The sequence below is a fragment of the Vicugna pacos genome, chromosome 10 (genome assembly GCF_048564905.1).
Source record: "Vicugna pacos chromosome 10, VicPac4, whole genome shotgun sequence".
In the NCBI taxonomy this organism is placed as follows: Eukaryota; Metazoa; Chordata; class Mammalia; order Artiodactyla; family Camelidae; genus Vicugna; species Vicugna pacos.
The window spans coordinates 32,927,701-32,944,914 of NC_132996.1; the positions used below are offsets into that span (position 1 = coordinate 32,927,701).

The 17,214-nt window shown below is 38.7% G+C and overlaps 1 protein-coding gene across 3 annotated transcripts; it reads left to right on the forward strand.

Moving 5' to 3' along the window:
* The first annotated feature begins 359 nt into the window (after positions 1-359).
* WEE1 (WEE1 G2 checkpoint kinase) lies at positions 360-16,998 on the forward strand. Of its 3 annotated transcripts, XM_072969483.1 has the most exons (12): positions 360-1,380; positions 2,846-3,051; positions 3,535-3,598; positions 3,786-3,958; positions 4,435-4,556; positions 7,914-8,060; positions 10,459-10,554; positions 10,642-10,727; positions 11,771-11,941; positions 12,034-12,179; positions 13,085-13,173; positions 16,766-16,998. In XM_072969483.1, exons 1-12 carry the CDS (start codon positions 808-810, stop codon positions 16,882-16,884), a joined length of 1,992 nt encoding a protein of 663 aa, XP_072825584.1. In that variant the 5' UTR covers positions 360-807; the 3' UTR covers positions 16,885-16,998. The 3 variants fall into 3 exon arrangements, with proteins under 3 accessions (XP_072825584.1, XP_072825585.1, XP_006203579.2); XM_072969484.1 differs by lacking the exon at positions 13,085-13,173; XM_006203517.3 differs by lacking the exon at positions 16,766-16,998 and having other exon boundaries at positions 13,085-14,422.
* The last annotated feature ends 216 nt before the right edge of the window (positions 16,999-17,214 follow it).

The following is a 17,214-nucleotide window of genomic DNA, read 5'->3' on the forward strand; positions in this document are numbered from 1 at the left end:
CGGCTCAGACCTCGACCCGGGAACGTGACTCCTCACAGCCACGCCCACAGCGCCCCAGGGGCGGGCGCCAAAGGGACGCCGGACGGGAGGCGTGTCTCCGGGGCAGCGCCCGAGGGCCACGGCGGTCCCGGCCAGCCCAGACCCGCAGACACCCCAGGCGCTCCCCCGCCCTCTGTCCGGCGTCGGACTCCGGGGAGGCAGAGGGGCGGCGAAGAGGCCGTGACACTCGGCTCGGCCTAGTCGAGCCCGCAGCCTTCGCCCCTCCCAGAGGGCCGCCTCGGCTCCCCAGGCCGACCCCGTCGGGGCAGCGCCGGACCCGCTCCCAGCCATCTGGCTCGTTCATTGGCCCGCGGAGCCGCACCCGCCCAGGCCTGGCCCGGCGCCGATCGGTGGGGAGGAGCTAGCAGGTTCGCGCCAAAATCGCGTAGCCGGCCCCTCCCCCGCGGGCTACGTCGCGCCCTCCTTTTTTTTCAAACCCCGAGATGGGTGGGGATTGGTGGGCTGTGCACTCACGTGGTTAACGGTCGCGGGAAGCCGCGGAGCCCGAACCTGCGGCTGGACCTGCGGAGACCCCAGCCTCGGCGCCCGGGCCGCCCCGCCTCTGCCAGACAGTCCGCGCCGCCGCCGCCCCCGCCGCCCGCCGCCCCGAGCGTCCCGGAGCCTCAGTCCGCCGCCGCCGCGAAGGCCCGCCGCCGCGACCAGCGGGCGCGCCCAGTCGCACGTGGCGGACCCGCCCCCTGGGCTGGCCGAGTGCTGGACTCCGCGGGCCCAGGTTCTCCGGTTCTCCGCCCCGGCCCCAGGGGCGAGATGAGCTTCCTGAGCCGGCAGCAGCCGCCGCCGCCCCGCCGCGCCGGGGCCTGCACCTTGCGGCAGAAGCTGATCTTCTCGCCTTGCAGCGACTGTGAGGAGGAGGAGGAGGAAGAAGAGGAGGAAGGCAGCGGCCACAGCACCGGGGAAGACTCGGCCTTTCAGGAGCCCGACTCTCCGCTGCCGCCCGCGCGGAGCCCCTCAGAGCCCGGGCCCGAGCGCCGCCGCTCACCCGGCCAAGCCCCCGGTAGCCCCGGGGAGCTGGAGGAAGACATGCTGCTGCGGGGCGCCTGCCCGGGCGCGGACGCGGCGGGCGGCGGGGCCGAGGGCGACTCGTGGGAGGAGGAGGGCTTCGGCTCCTCGTCGCCAGTCAAGTCGCCGGCGGCCGCCTACTTTCTGGGCAGCTCGTTCTCGCCCGTGCGCTGCGGCGGCCCAGGGGACGCGTCCCCGCGCGGCTGCGGGGCGCGCAGGGCGGGCGAGGGCGCCTGCTCGCCGCTGCCTGACCACCCAGGCACCCCGCCGCACAAGACCTTCCGAAAGCTGCGGCTTTTCGACACGCCGCACACCCCCAAGGTGAGACGACGCGGCTGCCGGGGCGCCCCGAGCCCGCGCTGGCCCAGCCTTTTAAAAAGGCCGCGGCGCCGGGAGTCGAGCGCGGCGCTGCCCGGGTTCGGTTACATAACCGTCCGGCCGCACCCCCTCTCGCTCTCCTGCACCGTAACAAAAAGTTGGCAGCCCCTTTTTGGGGCCCAGCCCAGAAGTTGTCCGTTAAGATTATGTAACTGAACAATAGGCCTCGTCTGGAACTTCTTCATCTTTCATAGAGGCTGATCGGCGCGGTCCAGGTGGCTGACGATTTAACGCCCGCCGAGTCGGGGCCGCCCCGAGCGTGGCAGCGGGAGTGTGGCACCGATAACGTGGTTTGGAAGGATGCTCGAGTGGTGCTGGCCTGGCCACCTGACACTCCCGAGCGCCGCAGCCATCTGGTGCCTTTTAAACGAAGTGATCGGTCCTGTAATTTGGGCGGCGCACGCAAGAGTTCGGTTAAAAAAAAAAAATTCATGCGCTTATCATTTCGTATCAGGTGGCCTTATGGGGGGAAAGTCTGAGATACCGAGGGAGACTACGCTTCGACTTGGGAGAAAAGGCTGGCCTTCAAGCATTTACAGTCTTAAGGACTCGTAAATAACTCAGAGTAGCGTTTAAACCTCTTTCCGGACAGAATATTTATTGGGTAAGCGTTTGTTTACACCCTTGGGTTTGCGGTGCCCAAGTTTGGTCAGCCTAAATTCCTAAGCCTAAGATAAGGAACATCCAACTGTTAAAAACAAGCTTTGGTATTATTGCCTGGACCTTCGTGCTTTTGTGCTGTAGATAATGTATCTTAAAGAAGTAGGTATTTGGCACCTGTTTGTTGAGAGGCCAGTGAGTATGCAGATTACCACCCCAGAACTTTAGGTGTAACAGATTTTAAAACGAACACTTCCTGAAATTAAGACAAGTATCGCATTTATAAGATTTATGTGGAAAATTTACCTTTTTAAGTGAGTCAGGTTCAGTACCGAGAGTCATTAAACTTCAGGAAGACGTGTGCTTTGGTGCCTTGCTGTTTATTAGCCCACTTGCCCAAGGCAAAATCCCTCTGGAAGTGAGGGGAGGAGTCCTAGGGAGGTGGCTTTCAAAGCTCTACTTAGATGGGGGAGGGGAACTTTTATGGGGCTCCCTGACTGCTTTCCATTTTTAGATGGATTAAAAGAGTTTGTTAACTTTTAGCCTCTAGAACGAACTTAATTTTAGTCTGCATTCATTGTCTTTTTAGGGTTAGAGACCTATTTTCCTTGGCCTTTTCAGAAAAGGTGGTTAGTATACAGCTTCAGACTCCTAAGTTAACCATTGTTTATTTTGCTTGAAAGATAACAAAGACTTGTGAGTTGCTTTGGCCTACACATTCAGCCACGTGAAAAGCTTGTTGAAAGTTAGGTTGAGAAGGCAGTTCTATAGCCCTTGGATCATGAACATTTTTTTCCCCCTCTCCTAGAGTTTGCTCTCCAAAGCTCGAGGAATTGATTCCAGCTCTGTTAAACTCCGAGGTGGTTCTCTATTCATGGATACAGAAAAATCAGGAAAAAGGGAATTTGACGTGCGACAGACTCCTCAAGTGAATATTAATCCTTTTACTCCAGATTCTGTGTTACTTCATTCCTCAGGACAGTGTCGTAGAAGAAAGAGGACATATTGGAATGAGTAAGTTATTTATTATTCAACAGTTTGGTTCCTCAGCTACCCAAGATTGATTTGGTATACTCATCAAAATTTAATTTCAACTGAATGACATGGAAGTTTATACACTGAAATTTTTCCCCATTGTTAGTAATTTTCAGGAGAGAATGGTGGGAAGTAGTCAGCTGTGGAAAAAGTGGCATGGGAAAGGAAGGAATAAAAAGCCTAGATGGATTCTAGGAAATCTGCTGATGTCAAAAATGAGGCAGGCAGAGACAGTTGACACAGAAAGGCTTTACTTTTGATATGTGTGGTGATGTTGGCATATCTCAACAGGAACAGCATTTTCATCAGCTGAGCTGTATTTTGTGGTTACACAATTAAATGCTTTCTTTTCTCTTTTCATTCATTAAATTTTCATTTTACTGTACACCTATCAAATAAACTTTTGAATCTCTAATTGATACATCTGTCAGATATGTTGATGGAAAAAATAATATTTTTCAGTTCCTGTGGTGAAGACATGGAAGCCAGTGATTATGAGTTTGAAGATGAAACAAGACCTGCTAAAGTAAACAGCTTTTTATTGTTTTTGAAATGATTTTCTACTTCTTAACAAGCTGCCATATATACATGTTAAACAAATGTTAAAACATAAGATATAATGATTTTTAAGTTTCACACGTAATACTTTCACTATAGTAAAAAATCATTTTCATACCTTTGTATTATGTACATGGATACACTTTTTATTACAGAGAATTACGATTACTGAAAGCAATATGAAGTCACGGTATACAACAGAATTTCATGAGCTAGAGAAGATTGGCTCTGGAGAATTTGGTTCTGTGTTTAAATGTGTGAAGAGGCTGGATGGATGTATTTATGCCATTAAGCGATCAAAAAAGCCATTGGCTGGCTCTGTTGATGAGTATGTATTAAAGATTTTGTCTTTTGCTCTTTTGTTCAGTATGGTGTTACAGATGTTAAGGCTTTAGGTGGTTAAGCACTGAATTTAATTAATTCTCTAATATTTGAGAAATAATGATTTAATCAGATGCATTTCATTTTGTGCCATTAGTTCTTATTAGACTTAGTGAAATAATATAAGGAGTCTGATTTTGGAGTCTAACTTAAATTTCTTGTTTCTAGTAGCATCCTTGAATTCATACTAATGTGGAGTTCATCTTTCCTGAATCCTAGGGCCAGTAAGGTTCCTTCTAACATTCTTTAATGAAAAAATCTGATACAGAGTCTTAACCCACTCTCTCTTGAAGCAAGTTGTTCTTCAGCATAATGATAGATACAGAAGTCAGGATTCTCTTATGAACCTTCAGATAAGTTAGTTCAGTTTAGGCTTGAATAAAAATGATTTACCAATCTGTTAATCTCAAAAATTTCTCCTAGGCAGAACGCTTTGAGAGAAGTATATGCTCATGCAGTGCTTGGACAACATTCTCATGTAGTTCGATATTTCTCTGCATGGGCAGAAGATGATCATATGCTTATACAGAATGAATATTGTAATGGTGAGTAATGTCATGGTTCCCCTGTAAAAATTTGTAAGCGCAAGAAAATGAACACCAAGGAAATAATATATTTTTATCCATAATCTTGCTCTAATTCTGTATATCTTTATCAAAGATCAGAAGCCTAACATGAATTTCAAGTGCAAGTAATTCTTACCTGGAAGTTAAGACTGAAAACCTTGTTCCTTCTACCTGGGTAGTAGAACTATGCATATTATTTATGTGCCTGTTACTCAGATTACTCAGGCCCTTGCCATGTATATTTCGGTATCCCTGGCACTTGGCATAGTGTGTGTGGAATAGAGTGGATAATAACCCAGGCTCCCTGCATCTGGCCTTCCCTTCCCATTTCATTTTGTGCTGCTAAAACTGATACTGGTTGCTCATAAACAGACAGTGACTCTCCATTGATATAAATTCAGTCATTTGTCCAGTCTTGCTCCCACTCCCATCTATCCAACCTAGTTTATCACTAGAATTCACTAAGACTTTTCTGTAAAGAGTTACGTTCTTTTAGCTCCCTAGCCATGCCTCTCTCCCCCTCATCCCCCCCTTCCCCATCAAGCATCTGTAGAGGTTTAACTTTGGACCTTTGTATAGCTTTGAATTTCAGCAAGTGCTTCAGCAGCCAACATGGGTCCTTCCTTTTTCATTAAAGCTTTACCAAAGTCCTGGTCTCGATTCTGATTCTTACAGACATATGTTATTAAATACCCAAATCTTTATATGTGATGGATTTCTACTTCTTTATATCTTCTGTGAACACTAGAGAGTTTAGAATTTACAGAACACATGAGTAGCAAAGATTTTCTTTTTGTTGTTTCTCATTGTTTTCTTAAGACAAGACCAGCCGTTTCATAGCTTGTGAATAAATATGTGGTATAGATAGTGGATTCAAGTTTTCTGTATTTGAAAACAATGAACAAAACAGAAGTAAAAGAGCCATTTCTCATACCCGGCTTCTCATTGAGCTGAATTTTATTTCCTTGAATAACTTAAAAGAATATAGGTGCACAGTATACAGCATTGCTGCTAGTTTGTTTCACACATCTCTTGAAATGTTTCTGTTCATACCATCAAAATATTTATGTAGCTATCTGCCTTGTGGACCATTCTGTTTCTTAACCTCTATTTTTTAGTTAACTGCATTTAATATAGTACAGCTTGACTATAATACCTTCTTCCCTTCATATTTGCTAGATGCCATCCTTTTAGTTTCTACCTCTCACCTTGTTGATGTGTCTGGCTCTTAACAAGTAATTCATCCACAGTCCAGGGATCACAGATTTGTAACAACCTACCTGTACATGGTTGTGTCATTCAGATGATTTTGAGAAAACTCGGGCCTTGGGGGTTGGGGAGGAATTGGTGGTCTTGCTACCCTCTTCAGATTACAAAGACCTTGTCCTGTAATAAAGTTAGATTATAAAATAATCTTTTGAAACAGTTTATTATTTTGGAGCAGTATAAAACTCTTAAGGAATATACATATTTAAAAAATAAACAGAACTGGTCTGCCTCTTTGTATGATTGTTTATTTTGCTTAGATAAAAGAAAATGAGGCTATCTAGATACATTTGTGAGCTCTTCTTTTCTTTTGTTTCCCTTTTCCATTCTTCTCTCCACTTAAACTGTTGAATGTCCTAATTGGCCTGATCTTTAGATCCTTTTCTACAGTTTCACAGGAAAAAGATTCTGTTATCATTTATTTGTACTGTTGATTAACTGATATCCTTTATCTTAACTGAGTTTTCTTACTATCTCAAGCAATCATTTGCATTTTGAGCCTTTTATCTTTGGTGATAGACTGAATTTCTACTCTTGATAAACAAGTAAAAAATGTCGATGGATAGAAGAGGAAAACCTGAAATATCTGATGAGTGGTTTGTTCTTCTCACCTCTAAAAATAGATAGGGGAACTAGCCCAGCTATAGTTGCTAAACCCACTAAAACGCAGCTTATTTCTTGATAAGCTTGATCTAGGACTTCAAGGTCACCTGTCTGACAGGCTTATTGACCTGCTGCCTTATAGAGCCCTCTCTTTCCCCCAAAGTTCAAGATTTCTACAAGCTAAGTACAGAGAACATACTTAAGCTTAAGATACCCAGGTGTGTGATTTATTTTTATTTTTAAAACACATTTGACATTTTTAAATTGAGTCTTGTTCAAATTGTAGGACCGTCTTTTCTGACTAGTATATCATTGACCTTGATTTTATTACCTTGGCTCTGATTTTATTATTCCTAACTAAGCTTTAAACAAATTTGTTTTGTTTTTTAATGGAAGTACTTCAGATTGATCCCAGGACCTCGTGTATGCTAAGCACATGCTCTACCACTGAGCTGCATCCAGGATACTGGTTTTTACTTATAAAATGTATAGACTCTGTTGTCAAGGGTGTGGGAATACATGTATTTGCATAAATTAATGATGGGATTATGAATTGATACACCTTCTCTGAGGGGGACTGTGTGCCTGCCTGCCTGCCTGCCTGCCTATGTGTGTGTCTGTGTGTGTAATAGCTCCAGATTTGTCTTCCAAAGCTCCAGATTTACATAGGCATATACTAGCAGAGTTTAAGTGGTAGCCATTTTGAAATCAATGTCTGAGTACACTGTTATTTTATGTGAGTTTTTCAGAGGCATTCAAGTCTTGGCACTGATAATATGAATACCATTCCTAAGCTCTTTTCGAGAGGGATAAAGAGAAATGGACTGCTTAGCTACAGAAATTTATTCTATATGTAATAAATTAGTATCATACAGACACACTATGCATATATATTACATTGTACATTCCCTTTGACCCAGCAGTTTATTTCTGGTAAATATACTAAGTATGTGTATAATGACCGATGTACAAATTTATTCCCGAGACCATAGTATATAGTATTAAAGGCTTGGAAATTATTTTTAAATGTCTATCCATTAGGGGATTGGTTAGTACATTACCATTCAGTTATGCAATAAATTTCTGTAGACACAAGAAAGAAGGAGCAGTCTTTGTTTATTGGTAAAGAATGATCTTCAAGATAATGCAAATATGTTACTGCTTGTGTAAGAAAGGAGTTGAGAGAATACATAAGAAACTGTGATAATGTTGATTTTCTCTGGGAAAGAGAACCAGGTGGGTTACTGGGGTATATTTTAATAAGACAGCAACTTTACATTATATTTTGTGCCCATGTGAGTACCCTATTGAAAAAATACGTAAAATTTTGATTTCACAAGCAGGTTGAAGGGAATAGGTCCTGTAAAATGTCACTTTCTTGGTTGAGTGTGGTTATACAGTAAGAGAGAAGGAAGAAAAATAATATTTCAGAAAGAAGAAAATGCTAATTTTTCTTGTGTTTGTTAGGTGGAAGTTTAGCTGATGCCATAAGTGAAAACTATAGAAGCATGAGTTACTTTACAGAAGCAGAGTTAAAGGATCTCCTTTTGCAAGTTGGCCGTGGCTTGAGGTATATTCATTCAATGTCTTTGGTTCACATGGATATAAAGCCTAGTAAGTATCATAGATCCTCTGAACTGTGTTCTTTAGAGTTGTAGAGAATAAATGATTTCATGAAAACATATACATCTTGATATGTTTTTTCATTGTTAGTTTTAAAAGACTTTTGACCCACTTAGTAGTGTTTTATTTCCCATCCCTCTTCCCTTGTTACCCCAAAAGTTTTGAAATAATAAATTCATTTTTAATAAAAGCTGGGAAAAACTTGCTGCATCTTATGGGAACCACATAGTCTTGGAGTGGGACTCTGATGGGGAGACTAAGATCCTGGGTTTAAAGCCCCTTTCTTGTACTAGGCTACTGAACCATAATTATAAATTAATGCTGGTGGTGCTAAGGGGGTTATTACAATAGAATGAAAAATGTGAATATGTTTTGAAAACCTAGGTGCTATGCAAATCTGGAGGTATGTCTAGTATGTAATGGGAGTAATACATTGTTATCATATGACCCAGAGAACAAAATGACACATGTATTATAACTGCATTAAAAAGGTTGCATATAAATCGGGGTTGGAAAGTATAGGAACATAGTGATTTTATTTTTTTCTTTAGTGTTAGATCACTTTTCAGCTAAAAAATTGATTTTTATATATAAATGGCTCTAATAGATCAACCATACTATGGCTCAGAACAACCGCATAGTATTCTTTCAAAGGCTTTTGAGATTTCAAACTGAAGGAAAAGTGGTATGAATCAAGATGTAGGCCTACATAATTTTAACTTAAATAGAAACAAAATTTTATTACAGAAGCAGTGATTAGTATACTGTAGAAATATCTTAAAATATAGACAAGCCAGACTTAAAAAAAAATTAAATCCCCACTCTTCTATTAATCTTTGGAACTACAGTTATAAAATAATGTCAGTGCTGCTAACAGGGTTATTAGGACAAACTGAGGTGTGAAAATGCTTTGAAAACTTATGTGCTATACAAGCATGGTAGTATTTCTAGGCTATAAAGTACCATGAAAATGTGACTATTCAGAAAACAAAATGATACATGCATTTTGATTATCTTGCATTAATAAAAGGATGCAAGTGAATCCTACACTAACGTTTTTGTAAAAATCCTTCTCAATTTATCAAAAATAACATCATAGAGTACATACTGCTTTATAACTTTAAATCAACTGTCTGTACCTTTCCATTTCAGTAGATTTTCATCTCATATAGTAGCCAGATTATATTAAAATTTTTCCTAGCTGACCCAAGTTGATTTGTTCAAACTAGTATCTGTTTCAGGATGTACAGTATATCTGGTTAAAACCATTTTTCTTTTTCAGGTTTTACCATTCCCCTACTTTAAAAAAGTAATAATAAAGACTTTGTCTTGCAAGATACACTTTCTTCTGGATTTGACTGGTTGCTTCCTTGCATCATATAGCTTATTCCTTTCTCCATCCTATAAATTAGAAGTTACAACTAAAAGGTTGATGGATTCAAGTTAAACATTTTAGGCTAAGTGTTTTTAAGTTGAATTTAGTAAGTTTTTTAATCTATGGAAATGTATATGATTCATGGGAATTTAAATCATTTTATACAATTATATGAACTATGTGAAGAATTTCTTTTCTGTACGTTAACTTACTAAAATGTGTATTTTCAAAAAGAAAAAAAATACATTAGAACTGATGGCAGTAAATATGGATCAGTAAGGTTTGCCCATACTCATTCATTTCATATATTAAATGTCAGACAAACATAAAGACCCCTTATATTACAAGTACAAAAGTTAAAAATATTAAGACATGTGAAGTTTTAAATTTTCATTTACAAATATCACCGTAAAATAAGTTGTCCTGTAAATAAAGCAGAATTGGAAAGATGACTCCAGTGAATGTAACATTTAGAAATTCAATACTATATTGATAAAACTATTAAAATAAAATCTGCCACTAAAACTTATGTTAATCATGAGCTTACCTGAATTTGAAGGAAAAAAGTATGGGTAAAGCAGAAATGGTGAACCACAAAACTACATTGGGATGTAGATTCTGTAGGATCAGTCAAACTCAAGAGCTACATGACTTGTTCTTTTCACACTAGCCTTGTAACATTAAGTTAAAGCATCACAAATTAGTATGTTAATTGCCTTTTGTATTATTTCTAAATAATTAAAACTGCTGTAGATTAATGTGTAGGTGACAAGGGTCTAATGTGGTGATTTCCAAGTGTTAAAGAACTAGTGCTAGGCCAGAAAATACATTCGTAGAAAGTATAGCCCCAGTGCTTATCACCTAACATTCTCATTCTCACTGGGTTTGGGGTAGAACTCATGAGAATCTATATATGTAAAAGCTACCAGCATGATTCTGTTGTCTGACCTTGTTTGTGAACTTTGGTTCTACTATTAATTGTTAGTGTGGCTTACCTAAATAACTGTTCGACAGGTAATATTTTCATATCTCGAACTTCAATCCCAAATGCTGCCTCTGAAGAAGGAGATGAAGATGACTGGGCATCCAACAAAGTTATGTTTAAAATAGGTAAGAAAAAAAGATAACCAGATGATTTGTTAAAATAAAGGAGGAGAGGCTATTTTAACTTTTGACTATTTTTTTCAATACTTCTAGGTGACCTTGGGCATGTAACAAGGATCTCCAGTCCACAAGTTGAAGAGGGTGATAGCCGTTTTCTTGCAAATGAAGTTTTGCAGGAGGTAGTGTGTCTCCTTTAAGCCGTTTGCTTTGTAATACTTATCTGTTGATAGAAGATTATAAATGCAGATGTACTAAATTTTAAGCTAATGACTAGTAGAAAGGTAATACAAAATGAAAAGTCTAAACTGTTAGCTTGTGGGGTTATTTAATCTAGTGAAAGTCAGTAAAGGCAAAGATTATATAATGTTCAACAGTGGTGGAGCTGTGGTAAAAAAAGTTTCCATACACTACTGGTGGAACTTTAAAATGTCATTGCCTTTTTGGAGTGTTAGTATCTATCAACATTTTAAAATCATGTACCCTCTGACCCAGAATTTCCATTTCTGGGAGTCTCTCCAACAGAAATATTCATATACAAATTGAGACTACTGTAGAGAGATACTTAGCAATAAGAGAATGATTAAATTATGGCACATAGTTGACAATACTGTTTCAAAAGTAACAAAACATTTCTTGATAAGAGTCTAATTAATTAATTATTTTAAATTATTATTATTTTTTAATGGAGGTACTGGGGATTAATCCCAGGACCTTGTGCATGCTAAGCATGTGCTCTACCACTGAGCTATTTCCTTCCCCACCCCTTGATAAGAGTTTTAAATGAAAACAGAACAAGTAGAGCAAATGAGTTGTATGATCCCATTGTTCTTGTTATATGTATAAATTAGTGTCTTTTATGTATATGCATATTTCTAACTTGTTGATGTATGTATGTTTTGTGTTTTCAAATGAATGCCGCTAGGGGATAGGAGTTTCTTCCGAGAGTTGAATTGGGCTATTGATAAAGAGGAGGCCTTTCAGAAATGCCTGAATACTTTTAGAGATGTATTAATCATCCTACCCCAGAATGTGTATTACTTTGTAATTTAAAAAAAATAATAATCTCTCCAAATTTAGCTTGTTCTCTGAATAGGTCCTAAACTCATTTAAGTGGCATTGGACATTTTAATGTAGTCTTATTTCTTCTTAAATCATCATTGAGTAATCTTACTTTATTAGGTCCATTTTATATTCCCTTAAAATTTTCTTTTTAATTTTACAGAACTATACTCATCTACCAAAAGCAGATATTTTTGCCCTTGCCCTCACAGTGGTATGTGCTGCTGGTGCTGAGCCTCTTCCAAGAAATGGAGACCAATGGCATGAAATCAGACAGGGTAGATTACCTCGGATTCCACAAGTGCTTTCCCAAGAATTTACAGAGTTGCTCAAAGTGTGTATTTTATATATGAAGCACTTAATTGATACAATTCAATATTTTATTAAATTGCATATCTTTACCTTAATTTTACTTCTCTTTTTAAGGTGATGATTCATCCAGATCCAGAAAGAAGACCTTCAGCAATGGCACTGGTAAAGCATTCAGTATTGCTGTCTGCTTCTAGGAAAAGTGCAGAACAATTACGGATAGAATTGAATGCTGAAAAGTTCAAAAATTCGCTTTTGCAGAAGTAAGTGAGGGGTTTTTTGGTTTTACTTTCTCATTTTTATTCTCAAATTTTAACAAGAGATGATTTAGGCTTTATGATAATGAAGAATATGGTGGCTTGGCATGTTGTACGGTTAAAGTTTGGGGACTTCTGCCTTAAATTAGTATTTGACCTATAAATTTAGATTGTTTCTAAACTTTGAAGCTATGGACTTAAAAAATTTTAAGACTAGCATATATTTGCAAGTGGTGATAATCCCAAGCCCCAGATTGTAGCAAAAAACTAAAATGAGCAGGTACCGGTTTCCCTCTAAACTCTCCTCATAAATTAACGTTTTTCTTGAAACATTCTGTTCTACTTATTTTTATGAAAGGATGAAATTAATGTTGATTAGGTTAGTAGATGATTTCATCTGAATAAGCTTTGACATTTTTGGAAAACTGGTTGGAATGATAATGCTAATTCATTTGCTTTATTGCTACCATTTTGATTCTAACCTAATAAAACTGACTTGAAATATTTAAAGGTTTATTTGCCATTAGTTTGATAGCTATCAGTTTATATAAAGAGAAAGTAGAATTTTCCTTTTGCCTCTATTATGTAAAGATACTTTCACAATATGAATTAGAGTTCTATTTGAAATTATTTTTTAAGACCTAAAGTCATTACTAGCATTGCTAACATTACTAGCATCCAAATGTATATAATATTTTAATTCTGAAAGCACAGAGTAAAAATATTTCATGAATTTAAGTTTGAGCAGAAGCTAAAGTTTCATATTGTATATTTTCTTTCCTCAATTGCATCTTAGAATAATGATGGCATTCAAAGATCTGATAGTGTAGTTTGTATTTGGCCTTTTAGAATCCCTTACTAAGATTAATAAAGTCAGTGAAAAGTCTTGTTTCCTATTTTTATATTCTTAGAGAACTCAAGAAAGCCCAGATGGCAAAAGCTGCTGCTGAGGAAAGAGCACTCTTCACTGACCGGATGGCCACTAGGTCCACCACCCAGAGTAATAGAACATCTCGACTTATTGGAAAGAAAATGAACCGCTCTGTCAGCCTTACTATATACTGAACTACTCATTTCCCACCTCCCCCCAGAAAACTGTGACAAGAGGAAGCTAGGTTGAAATCACTGCTAGAATCCAGTTTGCAATTACTTTCTCAGTCGGTGTCAGTAGTTTTACTGAAATACCTTTTAGGACTTTTATTTGTGAATTACAGTTGAAAACTGTATTTTGACCAGTGCTATATTAGGCTTTCGTCTAGTCTTACAAGTCTGTCTTCTGTAGGGTGTCAGTCACTGTTGGATGTTACACCAGCCTTTCCAAGGTTAACCACTGTGGTGGTGTGCTGCTTATAGTTTGCTGTTGCATTGTAATAAAAGGTATCTTTCCCTGTAGTGACCTGTAAAAAGGACTCAAGGGCTTTATTACAAACATATTTTCCCTTTGAAAAGGGAAATGCTAAGAGACTCAGTACTCCTCAGCCTTCCGTGTACCTGTGTGTCAACCTTTTCTTTCTTTTTTTTTTCTAATTGTGAATTATACTTGTATATCCAACTGGGAGCACTTTGTAGGCATTGCATGAACCATGGAATGATAATTCTGTGGAAGTATTGCCTTGTGAATTTGCTGCTATTTTAGTTTTGTCTTTGCTATAAAATTGTAGCATTAAACAATCATTGTTGTTAATAGGCTTTCTTTTTAAAACAATTATGTGAAATATATAGCTGCTCTTGATGAAAAGCAGTTATTTGCCCTTATTTTTCCTTTGAACTTTGAAGCTAGTGCATTGGAGAAATGCACCTTTCCCCCTCTTTGGAATGCTGTATTAATGTAGTATAATTATTACTGGTTTTGTAATTTTTCCTGATACTGCCCTACCCTCTTTTTAAAAAATGTTTCCTCTCTCCACCCAAGTTTTGTACTTGATTGTATTGTTAGTCTGTTTTTAAATGTTTTGCCCGGTTTCTCTTCAATATTTGTGTACATAAACTAATCTTGATGATACTGTACATAGCTGTTTAAAATGCCAGAATGACTTCTGACTATTCCAAGCTTTTCACAAAATACATTTTATCTGTGATTAGCCATTTGACTAACCATGCTGGCTAACAGATGTTGCAAAAAAAAAAAAAAAGGAATTTGTGTATTGTTTGTTTTCCTATTAATTTTGGTTTGAAACATGTTTGCACTTGTCTGTTTGACTTGTGTTTTATTAACATTGATTGGCATATTAAAAGTCACTCTGAGCTTACCTTAATTGTCTAAATCTTTGTGGTGCCTATTTTCTATTTTATCTCCATTATCACTACATTTTAAAATGTAGAGTATAAAGTATATAAAGTCCCCAAAACAGAGCACATTTTTGATAGACTATGAAACATTGATTATTTAATGATGAGCTTAAGTCCACAATAGTTTGGGGATTTAAGAAGAATTTACCCATCATCCTTGAATTTTTTTTTGGCATAAGGACTTAATATTTTTACATCACATTGCATATTATACATTCGATCTGTCGGAAATTTATAATGCAGTTTAAAATAGCTTTATATTGTTAAGTGAATATAATGGATATGATTCATAACTTTCTAATTTGAACTGAGTCACAGGAGAGAGTTTTGAAGTGGGGAGTTTTTAACGCACTAAATAGGGCTGAATTTTAGAATTGAGTGCAAATTTAAGTGATTGGCAGTGTTAATTCTATGTGATGTCTTTTTCTGACATAGATTAGAACCAGAGAGATAAGCACTGAAGGCCTTCTAGCAGATAAAAATGGATGTTACAAGATCTTTGTGCTTTTTGATCATAGGTCGTATCTCTTGATTAGGACCTATTCTATAAACACTTCTAACAAGTTTGATTATTTTGCTTTTAATCTCATGGCATGTTAAAAAGCTCAGTTCAAAACTGTGAGAGGAATTGGTCCAGACAGACAAATTAGACATAAAAGCTGGTAAGTGTGGGAGGCAGAAAACCTTTGAAAAGGCTGTATAGGCTGGAACAGGTAATATATTTCAGCCACTGAGGACAAAGCTAAAAAATAAAATTGGTGTTTAGTAGCATCACTCATTAAGTCATTAAGGTGCATTTTTCCTAGTGCACTAGCTTCAAAGAAGAAAATCAGGTGTTGGTTTTCATCAAGATTTGCAGTGAATTCTTTACATATTGTTTAAGAATAGTAAATTAAGTAGAAAAAGTCTAATTTTCAAAGGGCATTCTTAAGCTATCTGAAAGCTGATAAGAGAGTCGGGCTCTTATTCAACATAGGATGCTTATGCTAAGTGCCTTTTATATGCCACCTGGTAAACAGAAGAAATAGTCTTTGACCACTAGGGACCTGGGATAAAATAGAGGAGACTCATATAAACAGAATGACAATAAAATGTGGTAAGTCCTATGTTGGAGGGATGGCTCAAAGGACAATTACATACCTTGGAAAGGTGCTGGTGGCAGATAAGAGAATGGATCCTGGGAATTACGTTTAGATTAGTTTCAAAGCCATTGTAGTATTGAATCATGATAAGACTAAGGAGGGCCTGAACTAGGACACCTATGGATGGAAACAAGGGGCTAGGATTTCGTTAGATGGGAACACTGCACGTTGAACTGCAATTTTTGTTTTATAACAGAGTGAGAACTTGTTAGTATAATGTCAGGATATAAAGCTACAAGCGCTAATACAGAAGCATTGAAGAATTTCCCAGAAACATTTATTAAAATGCAGGGGTCTGTTTTGTTTGAGTCAGGTTTTTGGCATTGATAAAACAACTTTTTTAGAAAGCTAACTTTAGTAAAGAAGAAAATTTTGTAATATTGACTTTGCAGGTGGGTAGGAGGAATAAGATACTGCAGTAAACTACAAATCGAAACTTGCCTTACCTTTATCTTGCCAGGAATCCAAGGCAGCCCCCTTAAACTAATGAACTGATGTCTTTTGAAAAGACAGTTCTCAAGCTTTGATTTTGACTCTGCTTTGTCCCGGAGGGCAAGAAATATAAGGGCATTTAAAAAATTGGTAACAGCTGGGTTTGGGTATTGATAACGAAAAAAAATTGATAGTAGCTTGGCTTTAGGCTGTTTCCTAATTCTTAAGCAGCAGCATCCTGATATTAGAGTAGTTCTTCCTCCCCTATTCAGTCTCCACAAAGCATCTCACTGACTTCAGCCAACAGATCAAGTAAGTTGTTGCATCCTTAAGGTATTTTTCTTTATGAAATTTTTAAAGGCCAATTAAAGCAATCAATAAGGAGGATGGATCAAAAAGAAGTTTGGAAGTGTTTTGGATATTGTGAAAATTGTAAGTGAAGCCTGGAACTAGGATTTTGGAGGAAACTGCCTCAGTCAGTATTTTGAAGGCGTTTGTATAACTGTAAAAAGCATCACTGAAACTGATTGCGGAGTGAGTGGATCTAGAAATTTCTCCTGCAAACTTGGTTGTTTTGTTAGACATTTCTCAGAAGCTCAGCAAAGTAGATTTTTTATAAAAATGGAAGAGTAAGACATTGAAACTGTCCCTCTCCCAACATTTAGCTTTCAAAAATCTTGAGAGGCGTTCATCTGAACATCATTGAACTTGTTTTTTTCTTTGTGGCAGATGGCCCTAATTTTCAGTGCAGTTCAAAGGTCTCTGGAGTAAGGAAAAATACCTATGTATGCTCTAGGAAGAGTTACCAGGAAAAGATGGCATGTTCTGTCCAAACTTCATTAAACTAAGAGTCTAAGAAACCTCAGCCAGTCCCGCCCATGAAGAAAAATGCCTCAAAGGAACATTTACATCATAGTTCACATTGTTTAGTTTTATATGGTTAATAAATATTTTGAAGAGCATATTCTTTGTTTTGAGTTTTGACATTCTTAATGTATGAAATGGCTTTCCAGGCCTGAAATTCCAGTTTATGCCTACTAATCCATTACACCAATGGGAAATGCAGGCTCAGTGTACATTCACTCCATTTAGGATTATTAACCAGGAGCAGAGTCACTTTTCCACAGGTTAGAGGATGGAGGCTCAGCTGAGTTAAGAAACCGAGGAACTCAATTTGG

Bases quoted from the DNA above. Each gene is read 5' to 3' on its own strand.
- WEE1 (XM_072969483.1), top strand. From the start codon at position 808: ATGAGCTTCCTGAGCCGGCAGCAGCCGCCGCCGCCCCGCCGCGCCGGG. The intron at 3,052-3,534 runs GTAAGTTATTTA...AATATTTTTCAG, and splicing joins AAGAGGACATATTGGAATGA to TTCCTGTGGTGAAGACATGG. The intron at 8,061-10,458 runs GTAAGTATCATA...ACTGTTCGACAG, and splicing joins TCACATGGATATAAAGCCTA to GTAATATTTTCATATCTCGA.